Source organism: Paralichthys olivaceus, chromosome 5, assembly GCF_024713975.1.
Source record: "Paralichthys olivaceus isolate ysfri-2021 chromosome 5, ASM2471397v2, whole genome shotgun sequence".
NCBI lineage: Eukaryota > Metazoa > Chordata > Actinopteri > Pleuronectiformes > Paralichthyidae > Paralichthys > Paralichthys olivaceus.
Window position 1 is genome coordinate 26,735,891 of NC_091097.1, and position 18,589 is coordinate 26,754,479.

The window sequence follows — 18,589 nt, forward strand, 5'->3', positions numbered from 1 at the left end:
GCTATAAGCAAAACCAACACCTTGTTTAAACCCAGCAAGGTCATATTGGGCAAGTGTATCTCCACATAAGGCTATCACCGCACCAAACAACTCAATTTCACCATTTGGGGTTTCAATCCTAACACCATTGTAAAGAAGTGTCAGATCTTTTAGGATTCTTTTTAGTATAACATCAACACCGCATTGAGAAATATCATTTCCCTTGGCAATAGCAAGGAGTCTTATAGCAGCCAACTTGGACCTAAATTTTGGATCAATATTCCCTAAAGTGTAATAAAACATCAATAATTTATTTGCAGAGGCATGGGGGCCTAAAGGGTTACATATTTCAATTTCATCGGTGTACAATAGTATTTGCAATGCATTTGGCCTTTGAGAATATAAGGGGTGGGATGTAAAAAGGGCTCCATCAGTAAAATCATACAAGAATCCCTCTCTACTTCTTTGTGGTACAGTGGTCAACATTGTGAAGATTCTAGAATTGGTCAGTAACTGCTTGAGACTTTGAATGAGTGGCACATAGTAAAAACTTTTGTTTCTTAAGGCCATGACCCTTGAAGGACCACGCTTTACCCAACAAATCTTCTGGGACATCACAACTTCCTCTGGGTTGACTGGATTGAATAGTTCCCGGATAGTTTTATTCTGTCCATATGCTGTGGTTGAGAAAGGATCCGTGAATGTATCAAAAGTAGCCAAAGCCTCATCTTGGAGCTGAGCAGTTGTCTCTGGATTCTCTTCAAACACCCTTCTGATTCTCTCCCTTAGTGTGTCAAGGAGAGCAGCTTGGTACTGTTGCACCCCCGAGATGACGCTGTTGACAGTTCTCTGTGAAAATATATTTAAAAAAATATATATATATATATATATATACACATATATATTCCCCTCATATAATTATTGCTAACAGGCCCATAGTTAACATTGAAATATAGAAAGGAATTATTACAGTAATTATATTTTTTTATAAACATTGTATCAAGGAATTATTATACGATATCAATAGTACCATTAAAGCATTTGTCCATCAAGACAAATTTACCTGTGACAAGTGGCACTGTTCCCGGACACTGATGGCGAATGCCGCTGCAGATCTAGCAATATCAGGTCTGGCTCTGGATGTCACAGCAACAGCCTGCTCCTTCAGAAAGTGATAAAAGTAAGAGTAGATAGACACAATCAGGGTTGATGTGAATTGTTGTTGTTTTTTTGTTTTTCTTACAGTGAAGTGTTTTTGTTTTTTTTTTCAAGATTATAAATTAGACTACAACAAACAATGAGTGTGTAAAATTGACTCAGACAGCAGTGTTATTATTCAGCAAGTAAGTACCCAGCTCTAATTACCGAGGTAACCTTAACTTTACTGGGTACTACTTTGTTTACAACTAAAAACTAAATGAACTAGAGCACGTAAATAATACAGTCTATGAGAAAATGTTTCCAATTATTGCCCTCTGTATAACGTTACAGTAGTTGAAAACATTTTGTCCCATTTCTCCTTATGGAGAAAAGCGTGCCATAATACGGACTAATTGATGAGGAACAGGACGCACGAGAGGGGAAAAAATTATTTTAATCCCACATTTGCCTCACTGGTCTTGGACCTGAGCAGCTCTATCGTCTCTTCCCAAGGTAAGTGTGAAGTTCGTTCAATTATGTGCGTTTCACGTGAATAACGTCGTGTTACGGAGGTAACTTAGCATTCACTGAAGACAATTACTGTATATGAAAGAGAAAGTGTGTCATATAGACTGTAAAAAGAAGGTCATATAGCCTACTCCTGATTAATGCGTGCATTCCCGGTATGGATTCAAGGAAGCCAGGCTTTGAATACACCATTGTATGTGGGAAATAAAATAAAATAAAACAAAACACTTTACACAAGTCAGCATCACACAGAGAGCAAATTAATTGGCGAGATAGGCCCTCAGAGGTCAAAACGAATGGAACTGTGGAGACTTACGGATTCAAGGCAGCCGACAGCGTCAGGCTGCTGTGACGGTTCAGGTAGAGAGGCACCAGGTGGGACAGCCACAGTGCTGTCCGCTGCAGGGGTGCTACAGCTGGCAAAAACGGACACACCAAATGTTTCCTGTCCCAGAGTGCGATAAGAAGGTGCGTACTCCATCCACTTGGTGGGCTTCCAGTCCGAAAATACTGAAGGTGCGTCCGTTTAATGTGGCGAAAGAAGGAGTTGAAAACTCTAAAGTCCTGTTCACATCCATCAATACCACAGTAAACCCAAAAATCCGGGCTGCGACTGTGGCTTGCATTAATGTGGCTTAGTAGGACTTTAAGACTTAGAGCAACAAAGACGAAACAAATCATACACCTCCACGCTGCCATGATGCCGAACCGTCTGTAGTGATGCACCGTTGGCGCCAGGTTTGCGCGGCGATATTGTTGTCGCTGGCTGATGACCCTGAGGTGGATGGGGGAGGGGGCACTCATGCTATCATTTGTATTTATTATTTGAACACAAAATTTCTCCGAGTATTTGTTATTTCATTAATTTTAAGATGGTAAATGTTTTGTTTTAAAAATCTTTTATTAACAAGCTAATGTTTACATCCTCAGTTCATGTCGGCTCATGTCCTCCAACTGTCCCACCTCAATGACGTCAGGATTTACGTTACGTCCAAGTGATTTCCCCGCTTGAGTAACGGAAGGAGGCACGTTACATTCGTGAAGGAACAGCGGCTCAAGGTCAGTAAACTTAATTGAACTTTTAATATTAGTCGCGAAAATCATATTTTAGAGCAGATTGTTGCTGTGACGGTTACCGTTTCAATTGTTTTTCACCGGGGTACTTGCTTAGCAAGCTAGGTGGTGTTAGCTCATGTGCACTTTTGCATGCTAACTAACGAGCTCTGTTTGGCTGTGTTTTTGCTAGGTAGCCTATCACCTGTTAGGCCTAATTCGTCGGGGAGCCGATGAATCCAGAATGGATATTTTTGACAATGCCACTGTATCGGTCTTGGAGGGTAAGTCACAAATAAAGTTTATATTTGATGTATAGGTGCTTTTGGCATATAGTTTGTAGGAATAATAATAAAAGCTGATAGCTAAAGAAAACCAAATTAGTAAATTTGCTATTCATTATCTGATTTTTTGAGTAATAGCCACAGTTGCAGCTCAAATGTGCTGATTAATAATTTAAATGAATTAATTAAATTAGTTAATGTAAATAAATAAAAAAATATGACCAACACTGAACTTATGGCATAAAGGTAGCCCAATGTTTAAAGTCCAGACTTTAACATTTTTACCCTTGATTTTATTTGGGGCTGGCATCTTTGTGAGATAGGCTTATGATTATTTTCGCTGACTTTAAGGAGGCTTCATAGCACAGACAACTAGTTAAACAGTTTACAAATGTGTTGGAGCTCAGAGGGAGAGATAAATGGCACCTCTTTATGTTGCTTGGTACTGTAGCTTGGCATTGCTTCATCTTAAGATATTTATTTGTCATATTACAGCTGCTGGTGTTGATGAGGAGGCTTTGAAAGGCCTTAGCCGGGATGACCTGAAGGATCTTTTTCCTGGTCCTGGAAATTTTCTCAGAAGAAAGAAACTTTGGGAGTTCATCAATCAAAATGTAAACACAAATTGGAATAAATAACAGTTATTAAAATTAAATTGTACCATATTTTAATGGTCCTAATGCATTTTGTTTTCATCCTACATAATCCTAATAGTGTGAAAATACCACAGACCAAGATGCCAGCACTTGCAGTGGAAGCGGGATTATGCCCTCAACTAGCTCCATGCCACCATGCCAGCCGCAAGCCTCCACCCCCATATGTGCTGAGAAAACAATGAAAATGCCAGACCCTCCAGAGTATGTGGTGTACACAGATTCAGAGTTAGACATGGTGCGTAGTCAGTACTTTGCATTGCTCTGCAATGGAAAGGAAAAGAACTACAAGATGTCAAAGGAGCTATGTTGCAGACTTGTAAGGAACACAATCACTAGCATGGTTGCAATCCTGCGTGCTAGTCCCATGGGTAAACAAGCAAGATACCCCTCCAAACTGGAAATGAGAGCCATGTCACAGAAGATTGTCGACTATTATCCTATGTTACGTGATGCTGACACAAATATGCCATATGTAAGTAATATTTTTCATTTTTCTCAACCAAAACTGTGGACAGGTCAGCAACAAGACAAACAATTTATCTCACATTCTTTCACCACAGCTGACCATCTACACCAAAATGTACAAGCGACTCCAGAATATGAGAACTCCAAGGAAGAGGCAGGGCTCCGTACCACAAAGAGGAGCGGCCAAGACAGCTCTCTTCAGCGCAGACAACCAGGACATGGAGACAGATTGGACAGACACAAGCTACTCGAGTGATAATACCATACTTCTTGAGAGCAATGATGACATCAGCGGGGACAGCTCTGCAGGTATGCAAATTGTGGGAAAAAAATGAAAGGGTGGCTGTCATACAAATTTGTTTATGACTAAAAGTGTTTAATCATGTAATGAAACTATAGTTGTCCACATTTGTTGAACCAGAGTTCATGGCTAGACATGCCCTGTGTTTATATATGCCTATTTTGCCCTGTCATATAATTGTATTGAGAATTTTTTCATTATTTCTAAAAAAAAAAAAAGCATCCCCACTACCACTCCCCTCTGTGCGAAAGAAGCCAAAGAGTGGCACCAAAACATCACTGCTGCCATCTGAGTCAGCCTCATGCTCCGCACCCACGACTGTGATTGCTTCACCAACCACGTCTGCTTCACCAGCCACGTCTGCGTCACCAGCCACGTCTGCATCACCAACCACGCCTGCAAAGGATGTTTTTGGTAAGCCCACCTCAGCACACCTCTCAGCCTGTCATCCATGAAATTGGATTAAAGTTTCCCAAAAAATAGTGCATTGTATTTTAACCACGCTTTATTTCCCCTGTGTTGTTGTTAAAGTGTTAACATTCAAATGTCTTGGCTTGGTTTTTTGTCATTTCAGTGGGCCAGGACAGTCTGAAGATGCAGGCTAGGCACTACAGAACATTGAGCAACATGTACAATAAGCCCAATGCAAAACCCAATCAAAATGATGTTGCTCAAATTTTGGACCTTGAGTTTGAGGCCAGACGGGCTTTCATTGATGCAGATGTTACAAAGGAAGAGGACCGACCTGCAAAAATCTTTGAGGCATATCCATGCTTCAAAGATGTTCGAAATGTATGTTGGTTTGTTGTACTTGAGTTACTGTGTATCCATCTGTGTACTGAATTTCAATGCATTGTTAACTGTTGAACTGTGCACAATGCTGTTTTAGGCAATGGATGAGCTGCGGCGCATAGTAGGTGGCACCAACAGCAGATACATTGAGGAAGTAAAAGGAAGATGGGCAGAATTCTGTGCCAAGGTGCAGTTCTACGGTGTGTGGAAGAAAGTCCTGAAACCCCCTTTCCCTTTGGATGTCCGCAGTGGTAAGTTGCTGTTCCATACAATATGTATATGTATTGATATTTGTACAACATTCAGACCATTCTGTTCATTCTTATATTCTTTAGTGGATTTCACACTCGCCCTCTTCAATGCACTCCCATCCCTCTTCCCCTCACCAACTTCACCACCAAAGAAGCTTGGGAATAGCTGTGAGGCACTTCTTCATATCCTGAAGGTGAGAAATGTTTGTGTTGATTCCTTACTGTCCTCTTTGAAGTGCCTTTATTTTCTCACATTATTGTGCTTGTTCACATTTAGTAACAATACACCTAAGTTCACAGTTATAGATATGACCTAATTTATGTCAAAAGGGGAAAACAGAAGTGCCTCTAGTGTCCCTCAAATGGTGTTGACAGAAGGAAATAACAAAAAATGTTTTGCAAAACCTTTAATTATTTCATTATTTCATTAATTCATTCATTCATTCATTCACTGATGAAACATTAGCACCTTGCATCAGCTTGTATCAGGTATTAAAGCAGAAGTAAGTGGTCCGGTCGTTTTCGCTAATGCTGTGTTCCAGGCAGGCTTTTGAAATCGTAAATTACAGCTTCAAGTCACAACTTACGACTTTGTAGCGTTTCAGGCAACCCACTCGTGTTTTTCCGACCTGTTTTACCGGTGAAAGTCACTATAACGGCCACTCGTAACTTCCGACCGGTGAACTCGTACCAGATCGACCTGGTACCACATCACGGTCGGAAAAATACGAGTTTCCTTGAACGCACCATAACAGTCCTCGTCCCTACGTCGCCACATTCACGGCGTCCCTTGGCTGCACACACAGCCCTGCATGCCGTTCTCTCTCCTCATTGGATAAAAACTGTAGGATACGATAAATGTTTCTCCTCGGCTCAGAGCAGAGCAGAGGGACCATAGACTGTATATAAAGATGGACGTAGTGTCCGTGACGTCACCCGTTGGTTTCTGTAGAGTGAAAATGAGGCTCGTAGTGGGCGTTTCACCCGGCGCCATCTTGCCGGGGCCTGACTCCTCCTAGTTCCGGGCTAACCCATAAATGGGCAAAAAGGCGGCGCGCGAGTGGACGCTAGGCGGACCGAGTGAAGACTGACAACCGAGCCACGCCCACAGAGCTTATCGTTTCCTGGTTAGCTCAGGCTAAGGAGCTAGGCTAAATGCTACCCGCGACTGCTAACCGGCTAGCGCTGCGGTGTTGTTGCTCCGGGATGGTCGCGGTCGTAACATCGAACCGAACAGAGGTAAGTTACCCTGAAACTTTACAAGAACAAAACCTATTGATTTATTTATTATTATAATCATACCACATATACTTACATTCCTCAAGTGGTTTTTGATGTTATTGTGGTAATTCACCGTTTATTTAACACATCTAATGAAGTTTGAAGCAAGTTAACTAGCTTTAGTAAAGAGTTGTGTTTTGTCATTTGATTGTAATTTTAATAAGTTAATATTAATAAGCTGCATGTGATACAGACTTGTATAACCGCCATTACTATAACAACCTCTTTTTTAGCCTGTTATGGAATTCACAGTGAATTAGACTCAGTGCAGATGTGTAATTATATGACAGTTTAGATGTGATTATAATCTCCACACACCACTGTTGTAAACAGTGCTCATATTTATTATATATGTATCTGTTTTAACACTGCGAGAAGTTGAGGGACTTGAAGTGGACTGTTATCAACAGCACTGTGAGAGATTATCACCCTTGAATATTACAGATGTGGTAGAAAGACATTTTATATATTTATACAATGTTTATTTCTTTTAGTACATCAGTTTGGCTGAAATCTGTGGTGATTCCACCTGCTGAACACAGAATAAACTGTAAGTACCCGTCTTGGCTGCTTAACACAGCTGATATTACATGTGTCAAAATTATTGTAATTATTGTATTGTACAGTATCTGTAAATAATCATGTTTCTCCTCTGTTCCTTTATATCTACAGATGTGACAATGATTTCAGCATGAAACATCCTTTAACATGACTTTTTTCATTTCATGAAGCACTGCAACACCTGATGTCCTCAGAATCCACTGTGGCAGCAGCAACATGGTGGAGATCAGCAGCTTCAGGCTGGTCAACATGATAATAATATTGAGTCAATTTCTATATCCATTATGGTTGGTAAAATTAACACTATCACAACAATGTTCATCTTTTACTTTCTGATTTAATAAACCTTAGATAAAAAGTGTTGTCTTTTCTTTTTTGCCATAAGAGACAGAACACGGTCAGCACAGCTGTGTCCCTCAGGTTCCTCCGTCCCTAATAAAATGACAGGAAACAAAGTATGGCATTATTGCAGAGATACGTGTTACTTTCAAACAAAGTCTGTGTCCTTATATTCTGTGAATATTTAAGTATGTATCTGAATATGGTTTGGGATTAAACAGTGTACTACAATGAATGTGCAGTATGGAGTTCTTTCACATTAAAAGTATTGCATATATAATGTAATGCATCATGTGCAATAATGTGCTTTAATTGTTAGTAAGTTATGAAAACAGGTCTATACCTGGTAGGTAAACTGTTCATTCATAAATAAAGTCCAGCTCAACAAGTTTCACACTGCAGCAGCTGCACTAACATTATTTCTGAACCAATAATCTAATAAAACATTATTACTGAAGTTACTCACAGTAACGTAGTCAAGCCAAATGGGTTGGCGAGCTGAACAACTTTACATAACGTTAGATATCTAACTTGATGATATTCACTAAACACACAGTCGCCTTCAGTTTAAAAGATTTATCACCATGAACTCTAACGCTCCTCTCTCCGCTGTGTGAACGCTTCATGTCGGGTTAATAACTCCCGTCCCTCCCGTTAGCATCGCCGTTACTGCTGGTATCTTGCCTGGAGGTTAGCGGAGCTAAGCTAACCAGCCAGGTAACAATGATACCTGCTCATCACAACTGACACGTAAATCAAAGACAGTACTTTACTCACCACAGACACTGCAGCACAGACGTCTTCCACTTCTCCGTCAGGACAATCAGCCGAACAACAAACGATGATGTTCATCCGACATGTGAGTGAAAACTCCCCCACAGACTCCGCTCGTACTCGGTGACGGGGATTAGCCTGTTAGCTCAGGTGAAGCCGAGCAGACCACAGGCTAACAGCCAGAGTGACGAGCTAACGGTGACGTCACGTGTCAATCAAGTGATAATTATTCATAATTTCAAACCTCTATATTATCTAAACGAGCGAGTTAGAAAAAAATTCACCCCCCCCAGAGTTGTCATGGAGGAAGAACTTACTGATTGAGACTAAACCCGTTTTTTGAACCAGGCTGTAAACACGTTTAATTCTGCTCTAAAGTCGGGCTTTTTAACATGGGAGTCAATGGGAATTGACTCCCTCTTGGAGCCAGCCTCAAGTGGCCACCCAGTGAACTGCAGTTATTTGCACTTCCGTATTGGCCTCAGCGCTCAGCCCGGGATGTTGCCGCTTGAGAGGGACTGACAGACCCGTGTTTCAGTCCAAACACTCTATGTAAGTGATTGCTGTCGGAAGATATAACTATTTAAGACTTATATTAACACAAATATATCACTTACTTCTGCTTTAATCAATCCTAAATTCCTACATCAGTTTAACATGTTCCCCCCTACACTATTGTAAAGCAATTCATCTGATAATAATGAGTGTGAGTTTTTAAACGTGAATTTAAATTTAAGAGTGCTCAAGTCATTGGTTGCAACCTGATAGTTTCATTTTAAAAATGATCATACACTTTCAATACATTTTTATGTCTTCTCACTCTCTACGCATTGTTCTTTTTTTTCTGTTCCAGTCAGGCGAAGACCCCACCCTGTATCTGGAGAAGCGTCCTCTCTCCTCCCCAGTTTTGCTTTTTGATGGATCAACCACCATCGTGGCTGTTGGTAATGTACCTGTGACCACCCTTCCACAGGAAGATTTCTCAGAAGGGATGTTGGTGCTATTGGCATACTACTACACGTTGCATTTAACATACCCTAAATGTGTTGCAACGCTCCTCTCTGTTATTCAAACAGAGGTCATTGGTGACACAATCCACGATCAAGATGCCACTAGTGCATATAAGAAAGCAATGGCTGATTGGAAATCATTCATTGACAAGTAGCTGAATGTCAAGCAGTATTTTGTCATGTCAGTTGTTCTTGTTATTGTTACCCATGCCTTACAATGGTTTTGTGTATTCCACAAGTTTATTACAGTGTCACTTAATTATTTGCTTGAATTGTTACCTCATCGAGGCCTGCACTGTAAAATGTAACTAATGGTTTCAACTTAAAAATATGAGCGAAAGGGCTAAATTTCAAGTTAAGTGAAAGAAAAAAAGACGCTACGGTCGCGGCCGCACCCCTGTTTCAGTTGAGTTGTCTGAACTAGCAAATCTGTTTAATTTGAATTAAAAATGTAAGTTCTGTAAATCTTATATGTCATTTGATTTATTAATTGATTGAACTGCTTGGTTGTTATTTGAATTTGCAAATCTATCTTAGTTTAATTAATTTTCAAGATAAACCTGCTTGGATTAAGACAGAGCTTAGTCATTCTTCACTAATAGTATAGTATTTTTCTCTAAATTTAATATTTTTCTTAACTAATCTTCAGCTAAATTAGCTAAAAGAAGGAAAGATTTTGTTTGTAATTGCTTATATTTAGTATATTTCACTTATTTTGAGGCTGTAAAAAGTTACTTTTTTAAGTAATCTCATTTTAAAACCAGCATTTTATGCTTAAATTTAGTGTGTTTCACTTATTTCCAGGCTGTAAAAAGTTACTTTTTAAGTAATCTAATCTTAAAAACGAGCATTTTATGCTTATATTTAGTATATTTCACTTGTTTTGAGGCTGTAAAAAGTTACTTTTTAAGTAATCTCATCTTAAAACCAGCATTTTATGCTTAAATTTAGTATATTTCACTTGTTTAGAGGCTGTAAAAAGTTACTTTTTAAGTAATCTCATCTTAAAACCAGCATGTTTGGCTTATTTTAAGCCTTCCAAACACCTCTGTAGACATGCTTATTTCCAGATTTAACAATCTTAATTTAAGAAATCTTGTCAAGTGAAATTATCTTGCTGCATGGACAGATAATTTCACTTGTTTTGAGTACATTTTCCCTCAGATTTAGTGTTTTTATCTTGTTTTTAGACCCCCCTTTTTTGCAGTGTATGCACAACCCTCACTGAGATAACACACACTGTCACTCAGAACACACTGAGAGTAAAAACACTAGCATCAAACACCAATACAGAAAATACAAACTTTTCATCTTTACAGCTTGAACAATTTCAGTGACTTCATAAAATGTCATATTTTCTTCAAAGAAAAGAGTGACATTCTTTCACATGATTTAGAACATAATTCTTTAAGGTAAATGAAAATTAGCAGTTTGCTTCAATAGTCTGTAGTAATTTACAGAATTACAGTACTGAGAAAAAAAAGGTAGAAACTAAAAGTACATACTGTAATTCGAACAAATAATTGAGGGGCTAATCCTGCCTCTCTCTAGCATCAGGCCACAGGTTTTCATCAACATCACATCTAATGTTCTCTCTTGCCATGCACCTGGGGAAGAACCTTCTGGAGTGCCTTATCCATCCCTGGCAGTCCTCTGGACTCGTGTCCTCACATCCGGCACGCATGGCTTCCAAAAGAGACATTTGGTCATGTGGGCGGTTCACTGTTTCTCTTGAATGGTACAGTGTATAACTGTTACATTGTAACTTGGTGTTTCTTTAGGACTCGAGCAATAGTTGTTGTGCTGACAGAAATAACATTTTCAAATATATCATTATCAGCCAGCACTCTATCTTGAATCTCCCGCAGTTTTATTGCATTGTTGACAACAACCATGTCAACAATAGCATTTTCCTGCGCATCTGAAAATATTTTTCCTCTTCCCCCTGTTGGGAGCAGCCTTTGGGTCCTGTTGTAAAAATATATTTTACAGTCAAACTTACTGTAATATATATCTGTGTAAATATTCTATAATTGCAATACAAAAAAGATTGCTGTAATGTTTTCATTTACTGTAAGGATGTAACTTTCACCTGTTTGTATGATAGAAAATTTGCATTAGAGATGCCACTGTGGATCTTTGCAGATTGGGTTGCACCCTCAACCCTGCCTCTCTCAATGAGAGACCATGGTTCACGACATGGTCTATAAGTGTAGCCCTTATTTCATCTGAAATAACAGCTCTTTGTCTTCTTTGTCTTCCTCCATGCATCCGCCCTCTCCCTGCCACCCTTCTCCCTCCACGAACCCATCTTCCTTGTTCCATTTCCAAAATGAGTCTTTCTGAGCTCTACCTATATATACTGTAATATATATATATATGTGTGTGTGTTCACTAACAAGTTTAAAACAAGACACCTGCTTAGCCTTTCAGCTGAAATTGCAATCAGCAGTGTTTGAAAGGCACAAGGCTGAAATCTATTCCGTTTTGAATGTGGTTCACAGTTTTGACAGCAGTGTGTTAGCATTTGAACAAAGTGCTGTAAATCCACAGTGTTGTGCAGGTTGTGGTTAAAGTCATGGGATAAGTGTGTAGAGTTTTGAAAACTGTGTTCAAGCAATGAAAAACGAACTAGAGTTTGGTCCACATGAACTGCTGCTGTGCAGACTGTAGTTAGAGTTTTGCACATGTGACTCCAGTTGTGCCCACTGTCGTTTAGCAATCAAAAAAAACTGTAACATGTTCTGGTAAACCCACCTGAGGGAACTCCGTTATCATCCAGAGACGACACCAGACAGCTGCGCAGAGAGAAGCCGCCGGTGGGGCTGAGCTCATCCTGACATGTGACATAAGACAGCAAGAAGATCAGACTGAAGTGTGTGTGTGTGTGTGTGTGTGTGTGTGTGTGCGTGTGTGTGTGTGTGTGTGTGTGTGTTTGGTAATGATGTTTCAGCCCATGTCACATGACAAAACAGGCAGTCCTCTAATCCTTTGATGTCACATTTAGACCTCTGGATTCTAGATCAATGCCAATTGCCTCTCATATAAAGATTAAGATCCCTTTTTATTAAGATTCCTTTGTATTAAGGAGAAACAATTCTCAGCAGAATCAGACTCTACCACCATTAGTAGAGGACGGCTGCACGAGAATCTTTTCTCTAACAACTTTGTTAAACTGTCACAGATTGACAGTCAGTAGACCAGCGCTTCACAGCAAAAATACTTTTAAAGAACTTTGTTCCACTGGATCACCTGCCTTCATCCAACATGGAGAAGATCAACGGCTCAGGAGACAAAGTAAGTTTTGTTCTTAGCAGGAAAGACTTCAGGTTAAACTGTTTTTAGTTTTATCCACAAAACACAATTGTCATTTCTTTCTTCATCTTACTTTACTGTAGTTTTACAGACTTTAAAAGCAGACGTGTGTAAATAACAAAAAATCATCCAGCTCTGTATCTTTGAATATTTCTGAAGTTAGTGTGTTTTGTGTTTTTACCTGTTATATGTATATTTTTGTCTTTCAGTCATTTGAACAAATGCAGTCTCATGATACTGCCCAAAATAATGGGTGCAGCGTCACCAAAATGCTGAAGGCCCTCCGCCAAGCCCTGCTGGACTCAAAGAGGGAGAACAAGGTGCTCGCTGCTGAGAATGCAGCTATGAAGGAGCAGGCGGCAGAGATAACTGCTCTGAGGAAGGAGGCAGCAGAGAACACTGCTCTGGCTGCAGAAAATGCAACATTAAAGAAGCTGGCTGCGGAGAAGCAGGCAGCTATGAAGGAGCAGGCAGCAGAGAACACTGCTCTGGTTGCAGAAAACACTGAATTAAAGAAGCTGGCTGCAAAGAAGAAGGCAGCTATGAAGGAGCAGGTGGCAGAGATAACTGCTCTGAGGAAGAAGGCAGCAAAGAACACTGCTCTGATTGCAGAAAACGCTGCATTGCAGAAGCTGACTGCGGAGAGGCTGGCAGCTATGGAGGAGCAGGCGGCAGAGATAACTGCTCTGAGGAAGGAGGCAGCACAAAACACTGCTGCAGCTGCAATACAGTCTGCTCTGAAGAGCCAGCTGACTGTTTAGAAGGCTGCTCTGGATAAAAGCCTAGACTCTTCCGTCTCACAGCTGTGTCAGGTCAAAGACGACTTGGCCAACTTGATGGAAGAGTTGGAGAAGGAGGTCAAAGATCTTCAGCTCCAGCACGTGGAGAAGCAGAAAGTGCAAAAGCAATGGAAGGTCAAATTCCAAGCTCTGCAGAAGAACTGTGACAAGCGGCTGAGGTACAGAGTCCTGGAACAGGAGGCCAGCTTCCAGGAGAAGGACAAGAAGAAGAAGGCAAAGGAGGAGAGCAAAGAACTGAAGGAGAAGGAGGAGAGAAAAGGGACAGAGAGAAGGAATATATTCAGTTTTCTCTTTCCATACTGGCGCTCATCATAATCTCCTCTCATCTTTCCTCTACCTCAACCATCCCCTCATCCTGACTCCACCCCATGAGCCATGAGAGTAGATTCTATATTGAAGGTGCTGTAACTGATATATACTTATTTCAGTGTTTATGTACTGCTGTTGGAAATGTAATTATTTCTTCTTTGGGGAACAAATTGTTGTCTCGAAAGCTGGAAGATGTTTGAACTCAGGTCCTGACAGAGCATTAACCTGAGGACATTTCCTGTCTCATCGAGTGAGGCCTCTCTGATTGGGGAATTACTTAAAAGATACATTTTCACAGTGTCTACATTGTTCAAATAAAAAGACTTGAAAAAACAAAGTGGTCTGGAATCTTTTTCTAATCTCGTTTTGTTCTTGAGTCTGACAAAAACTCACCGGACGAGTTTCGCATTCTAGAAGAGGACAAGGCAGCACACAGTCCTTCAGTGGGATCTTCCCTCGCTGACAAAAGTCTCTTCTGCCTCCCTCTTATTTATAATACAGCAGCTTGTCTGGCATCAGCACAAACCAGCGAGCCTTCCAGTTGTGCACAATATGAAAATCTCCTGAGGATTTTCTTGTCTTGACATGTACTTTCTCTTGTCGTCAGATCCTGCAGTTGAGTAAAATCCACCTAGGAGTTTCACCAAGCAACATCTCAGACTTTTAGGACCCATTTGATACCACATAAAATGTAATCAAACATATATATTCCAGCCAAAGTATGAAACTATGATGTAATAGTGGAACAAGCAATTATAATCACTTTTTCCAGTGCTTAAAATTTGAAATAACGAATCCATTCATAAAGTCAACACGTTACATTATTGAGAGTGTTAGCTCAGGTCTGATGTATATTAAGCAATAATAAGTATATTGAATAAGTTCTGCGACACAGCTCTGTTTGAAGTGCTGGTTTTTAGAAATATTGGATAATTGGATAATTTCAATAACATTTTTTCTAAATTTCTAAACTTTTATTTAGAAATAGAAATGGAAATTTGAAATTAAGAAAGAGCCCTCCTAACAAAGTGCTTTTTTTTTGTAAGCATTCACAAGTGAGAAAAATTGAGAACCATACATTGAGTATTAAACAATATATTTATAAGCTCATTACTTACTTTACATCATTATTTTCTTACAGCTATAAGTAGGATCAAATGGAATTAATCAAGTTAAGCTCATGTTTACTAAATTATACACACGTGCTAAACTTGACATGTATATGTACTTTGCACCACTGGTGTGTAGATTTATTATAAAGTCAAAATATAGAGAGATTTAAAAATGTTAATGTTTAATACTGAAGAAAACTTGTAACTTAAATCACAAAAGAATTGCTACATTTGTATCTTTTAAATACATTTAAATCCTCCATGTTCAAACTTTTAAATACAGAATTATTAGTTTTTTATTTGGGAAGATCAGATCAACAGCTATGTTATGTAATTTAAAATCATGGGCCCAGTTTGTTGCTACAGTACATTCATGGAATGTGTAATTTCAGTTTTCTTCATAACAGATGAAACGTCAAAATGAAATGTGGACATCTATGTCTGCTCTCTGATGGCGTCTATCCAGGCCATCTTCTCCTGATGGGTCAGAGCCTGGATGAAGTAATGAGTGTCGGACTGAGTGATGATTTTAAACAGGTTTCCTTGAATGTTTCCTTTCACACCTTCATTGTGGAGCCCCCAGCTGGCAAGGCACCCATAATAAACGTGCAATGTTCGAGGAATATTAATATAAGTGCCAATGCATTGCATGGGGCTTCGCCAGTGCCCCCAGACTCCTTCGGGCTTCCTGGTAAGGTCTTGTCATCATCCAGGAGTTTTATTTTGAAAAAACAGCATATTAAAGGCTTCCTGGAAACATTCTGTAATATCTGGGGGTTTTATTTTGAAAATCCAGCATCTTTTAGGCTTCCTGGGAATATTCTGTAACTATTTGCCGGTTTTATTTTGAAAATCCAGTGTCTTTCAGGCTTCCTGGGAACATTCTGTAACTATATGGGGGTTTTATTTTGAAAATCCAGCATCTTTTAGGCTTCCTGGGAATATTCTGTAACTATTTGCCGGTTTTATTTTGAAAATCCAGTGTCTTTCAGGCTTCCTGGGAACATTCTGTAACTATATGGGGCTTTTATTTTGAAAATCCAGTGTCTTTCAGGCTTCCTGGGAACATTCTGTAACTATATGGGGCTTTTATTTTGAAAATCCAGCATCTTTTAGGCTTCCTTGGAATATTCTGTAACTATTTGGGGGTTTTATTTTGAATATCCAGTGTCTTTCAGGCTTCCTGGGAACATCCTGTAACCATCTGGGGTTTTTATTTTGAAAATCCAGTGTCTTTCAGGCTTCCTGGGAACATCCTGTAAGCATCTGGGGGTTTTATTTTGAAAATCCAGCATCTTTTAGGCTTCCTCTGAATATTATTTTGATTTTGATTTAAATGTTCAAAAGTGAAGCAACATGTCCCGCCCTCACCCGGTCTTGAACCCAGACTCACGTCACATGATGCAAGGTCCTTAACCACTAGGCCTCTGTCAGTCTATGGGGTTGCTATGGTTACTCACTGATTTGATGAGGAACACCTGTTGTCCCCTCACTTTAGAGAACAAGCTTCAGACCAGCCCTCAAACAAAAGCTTCTAACTCAAAATCTATAAGTCGTATCTGAGAAATGAACACATTGTGAGAATCACAAGACTTTGGCCGACGTCCACATATGTTTTTATTCAATGAGAGTTAGGAAATGAGACCGTGAGAGCGATTTAGAAATGTAGTTTTCTCATCAGGAATCATTTTTTGAGATTAACATTGGAGTCAATGGGGAAGTCAGAGGGCGCTGCTCTAGCGCCACTCTTCAAACAAATGTCTCTTACTCAAAAACTATAGGTCCTATCTGTGAAATGAAAACTCTGTGAGAATCCCAACACTTCCCCGAACGTACAGATCTATTATTTATTGGTGAGAGTTCATAAATGAGACTGTGGGAGCGGGTTAGAAATATGTTTCTGTTTTTCTCCTTTTCTGACTTTTTTCCAAAAATGAAGTTTGTAATAAGTAAGTTAGTTAAGTTAAGTAATAACATGATGAATTAAAAGAGTAGAGAAAGTTAAACCATTGAAATAGACAGATGTGACTATATTTATGAGGAAGGGACGGAAGAAAGTGATTATCAGGACCTATGGAAAAAAAACTGAAAATAGTGGCATACCCCCTGACATGAGGAAGGTGGAGTCAGCAAATACATCTATAGGAAGTACAGCGAGGGATTTTAACATTAACTACTGTACACTGGCTCAATGGCATTTCGGTTTCTCACTAACTGAGGTGATAAAGCCAGCAGTTAGCTGAGGCACAGAAGTTCTATTCTTTTCACACTGGTTTTCACACTTCCTAAACTGGCTCATACAGAAAGCCAGTGGCAGCAAGCTTTTAACAAGGTTTTCTTTGGCAATCCGGAGAGGGGTTTACGTCAACATTCACCGGGACCAGGGAACATCTGGAATATGGATGAAACTGGTGTTTTGACTGTGTAGAAATCAAACAGAGTGGTGACCAGACAGGAGTTTAAACAGGCAGGGTGTAAGGGGTTTGAGTAACAGGGAACAATACTCCACCCAACGTCATATTCCCTTGGAACTGCTCAGCTGCTATTCTTACTGACACACCAGTGAAGGAGGAACTTTTGGCTTTAACACACAATGTAAAACAGGTCCAGTGCATGATAATGCAAACAGTGGGCCCCGGGTGAGGCAATTCATGTGCTACAACTGCAATTTGATGAGTTTTGATGAGTGTATTTAAATGATTTTCCAGTTGTGAGCTTTGAATGTATTACATGTTCTATTTTAAGGTTGGTTTTCTAGTTGTTATTATTATTTTTGTTATTATAAGAGACTGAATTAACTGCTCCCTTTAGGATTGATTCAGTTCAGTGATGAATCAATCTTTTCGTCTGTAGCTGGATCTAATTAAGAATTTGAATCAGTGCTGGTTCTTGTTTTGTTTGATCCAGAGTCCATGGTGACATCTTACCCCACGTAGTGTGACAACATGTCCACTGATGGGGTATTGTGTCACATGTCACACTCGTACACTGTAAACAGTTGCTGTACATTTACAGCCAATTTCTAACAGTTTGGTACTGTAGTTAGCAATGCATTGTGGGCTTCTTAACTTGGACCAACAGGACAAAGGCCATAAACAGAAAAATTAAAAAAAGAAAGTGTCACTAATTCAAACCTCTAAGTGTAAATGTTTAAATATTAACTCCGAATTTCTTACTCTAAACTCTAATCCTGTATTTCACACCTCAAGTGTTCACGTCCCCTCGCCCCTCCCCCCTACACCGCTAGCTAGCATGCTAAAGTGGTGCTAACGCTAGCTAGCCCTTTGTCCAAAGTAATTTCTACATTATTTTTGTTGCAAAATAACATAGCTCTTGGTGAAGTATAATATAACTTTTTGTCAGTAACAAACACACACCGTGAAATTGCGGTTTTCGACAGAGTGCTCATTTTTACCTGCCAAAACAGCAGGATGTCTTTGTACTGGGTCACACCGAAATATCTCTATTATTTTGAGAGGGAGTTATATTTCTAAGTGTCATATGGTTTATCTTGGGAGACATTTCAATGTCGGTTCCCTCAATGACATTTTAGTTAAATGGTAAATGAAATGGTCTCTGTAGTAAGCAAGAAATAATGTTTTACAATGCTTTTGTTGTCTTTCTCAAATACTTGTCTTC

At 39.6% G+C, this 18,589-nt stretch overlaps 1 protein-coding gene and 2 long non-coding RNA genes across 3 annotated transcripts; 2 read left to right on the top strand and 1 right to left on the bottom strand.

Annotated features, from left to right (window-relative positions):
- The first annotated feature begins 2,124 nt into the window (after nt 1–2,124).
- LOC138407764 (uncharacterized) lies at nt 2,125–9,873 on the top strand. The gene is made up of 10 exons (XM_069525229.1): nt 2,125–2,706; nt 2,894–2,984; nt 3,480–3,598; nt 3,699–4,112; nt 4,201–4,414; nt 4,626–4,820; nt 4,981–5,198; nt 5,296–5,449; nt 5,534–5,643; nt 9,258–9,873. The coding sequence occupies exons 2-10, from the start codon at nt 2,945–2,947 to the stop codon at nt 9,567–9,569; spliced, it is 1,776 nt and encodes a 591-aa protein (XP_069381330.1). The 5' UTR covers nt 2,125–2,706; nt 2,894–2,944; the 3' UTR covers nt 9,570–9,873.
- LOC138407766 (uncharacterized) lies at nt 5,653–7,853 on the top strand. The gene is made up of 3 exons (XR_011241114.1): nt 5,653–6,688; nt 7,225–7,280; nt 7,462–7,853. It is a non-coding gene; the product is annotated as an uncharacterized lncRNA (long non-coding RNA).
- Nucleotides 7,191–8,922, bottom strand: LOC138407765 (uncharacterized). Its single transcript, XR_011241113.1, has 2 exons — nt 8,408–8,922; nt 7,191–7,723 (listed from the first exon to the last, which is right to left on the bottom strand). It is a non-coding gene; the product is annotated as an uncharacterized lncRNA (long non-coding RNA).
- Nucleotides 9,874–18,589: the final 8,716 nt, after the last annotated feature.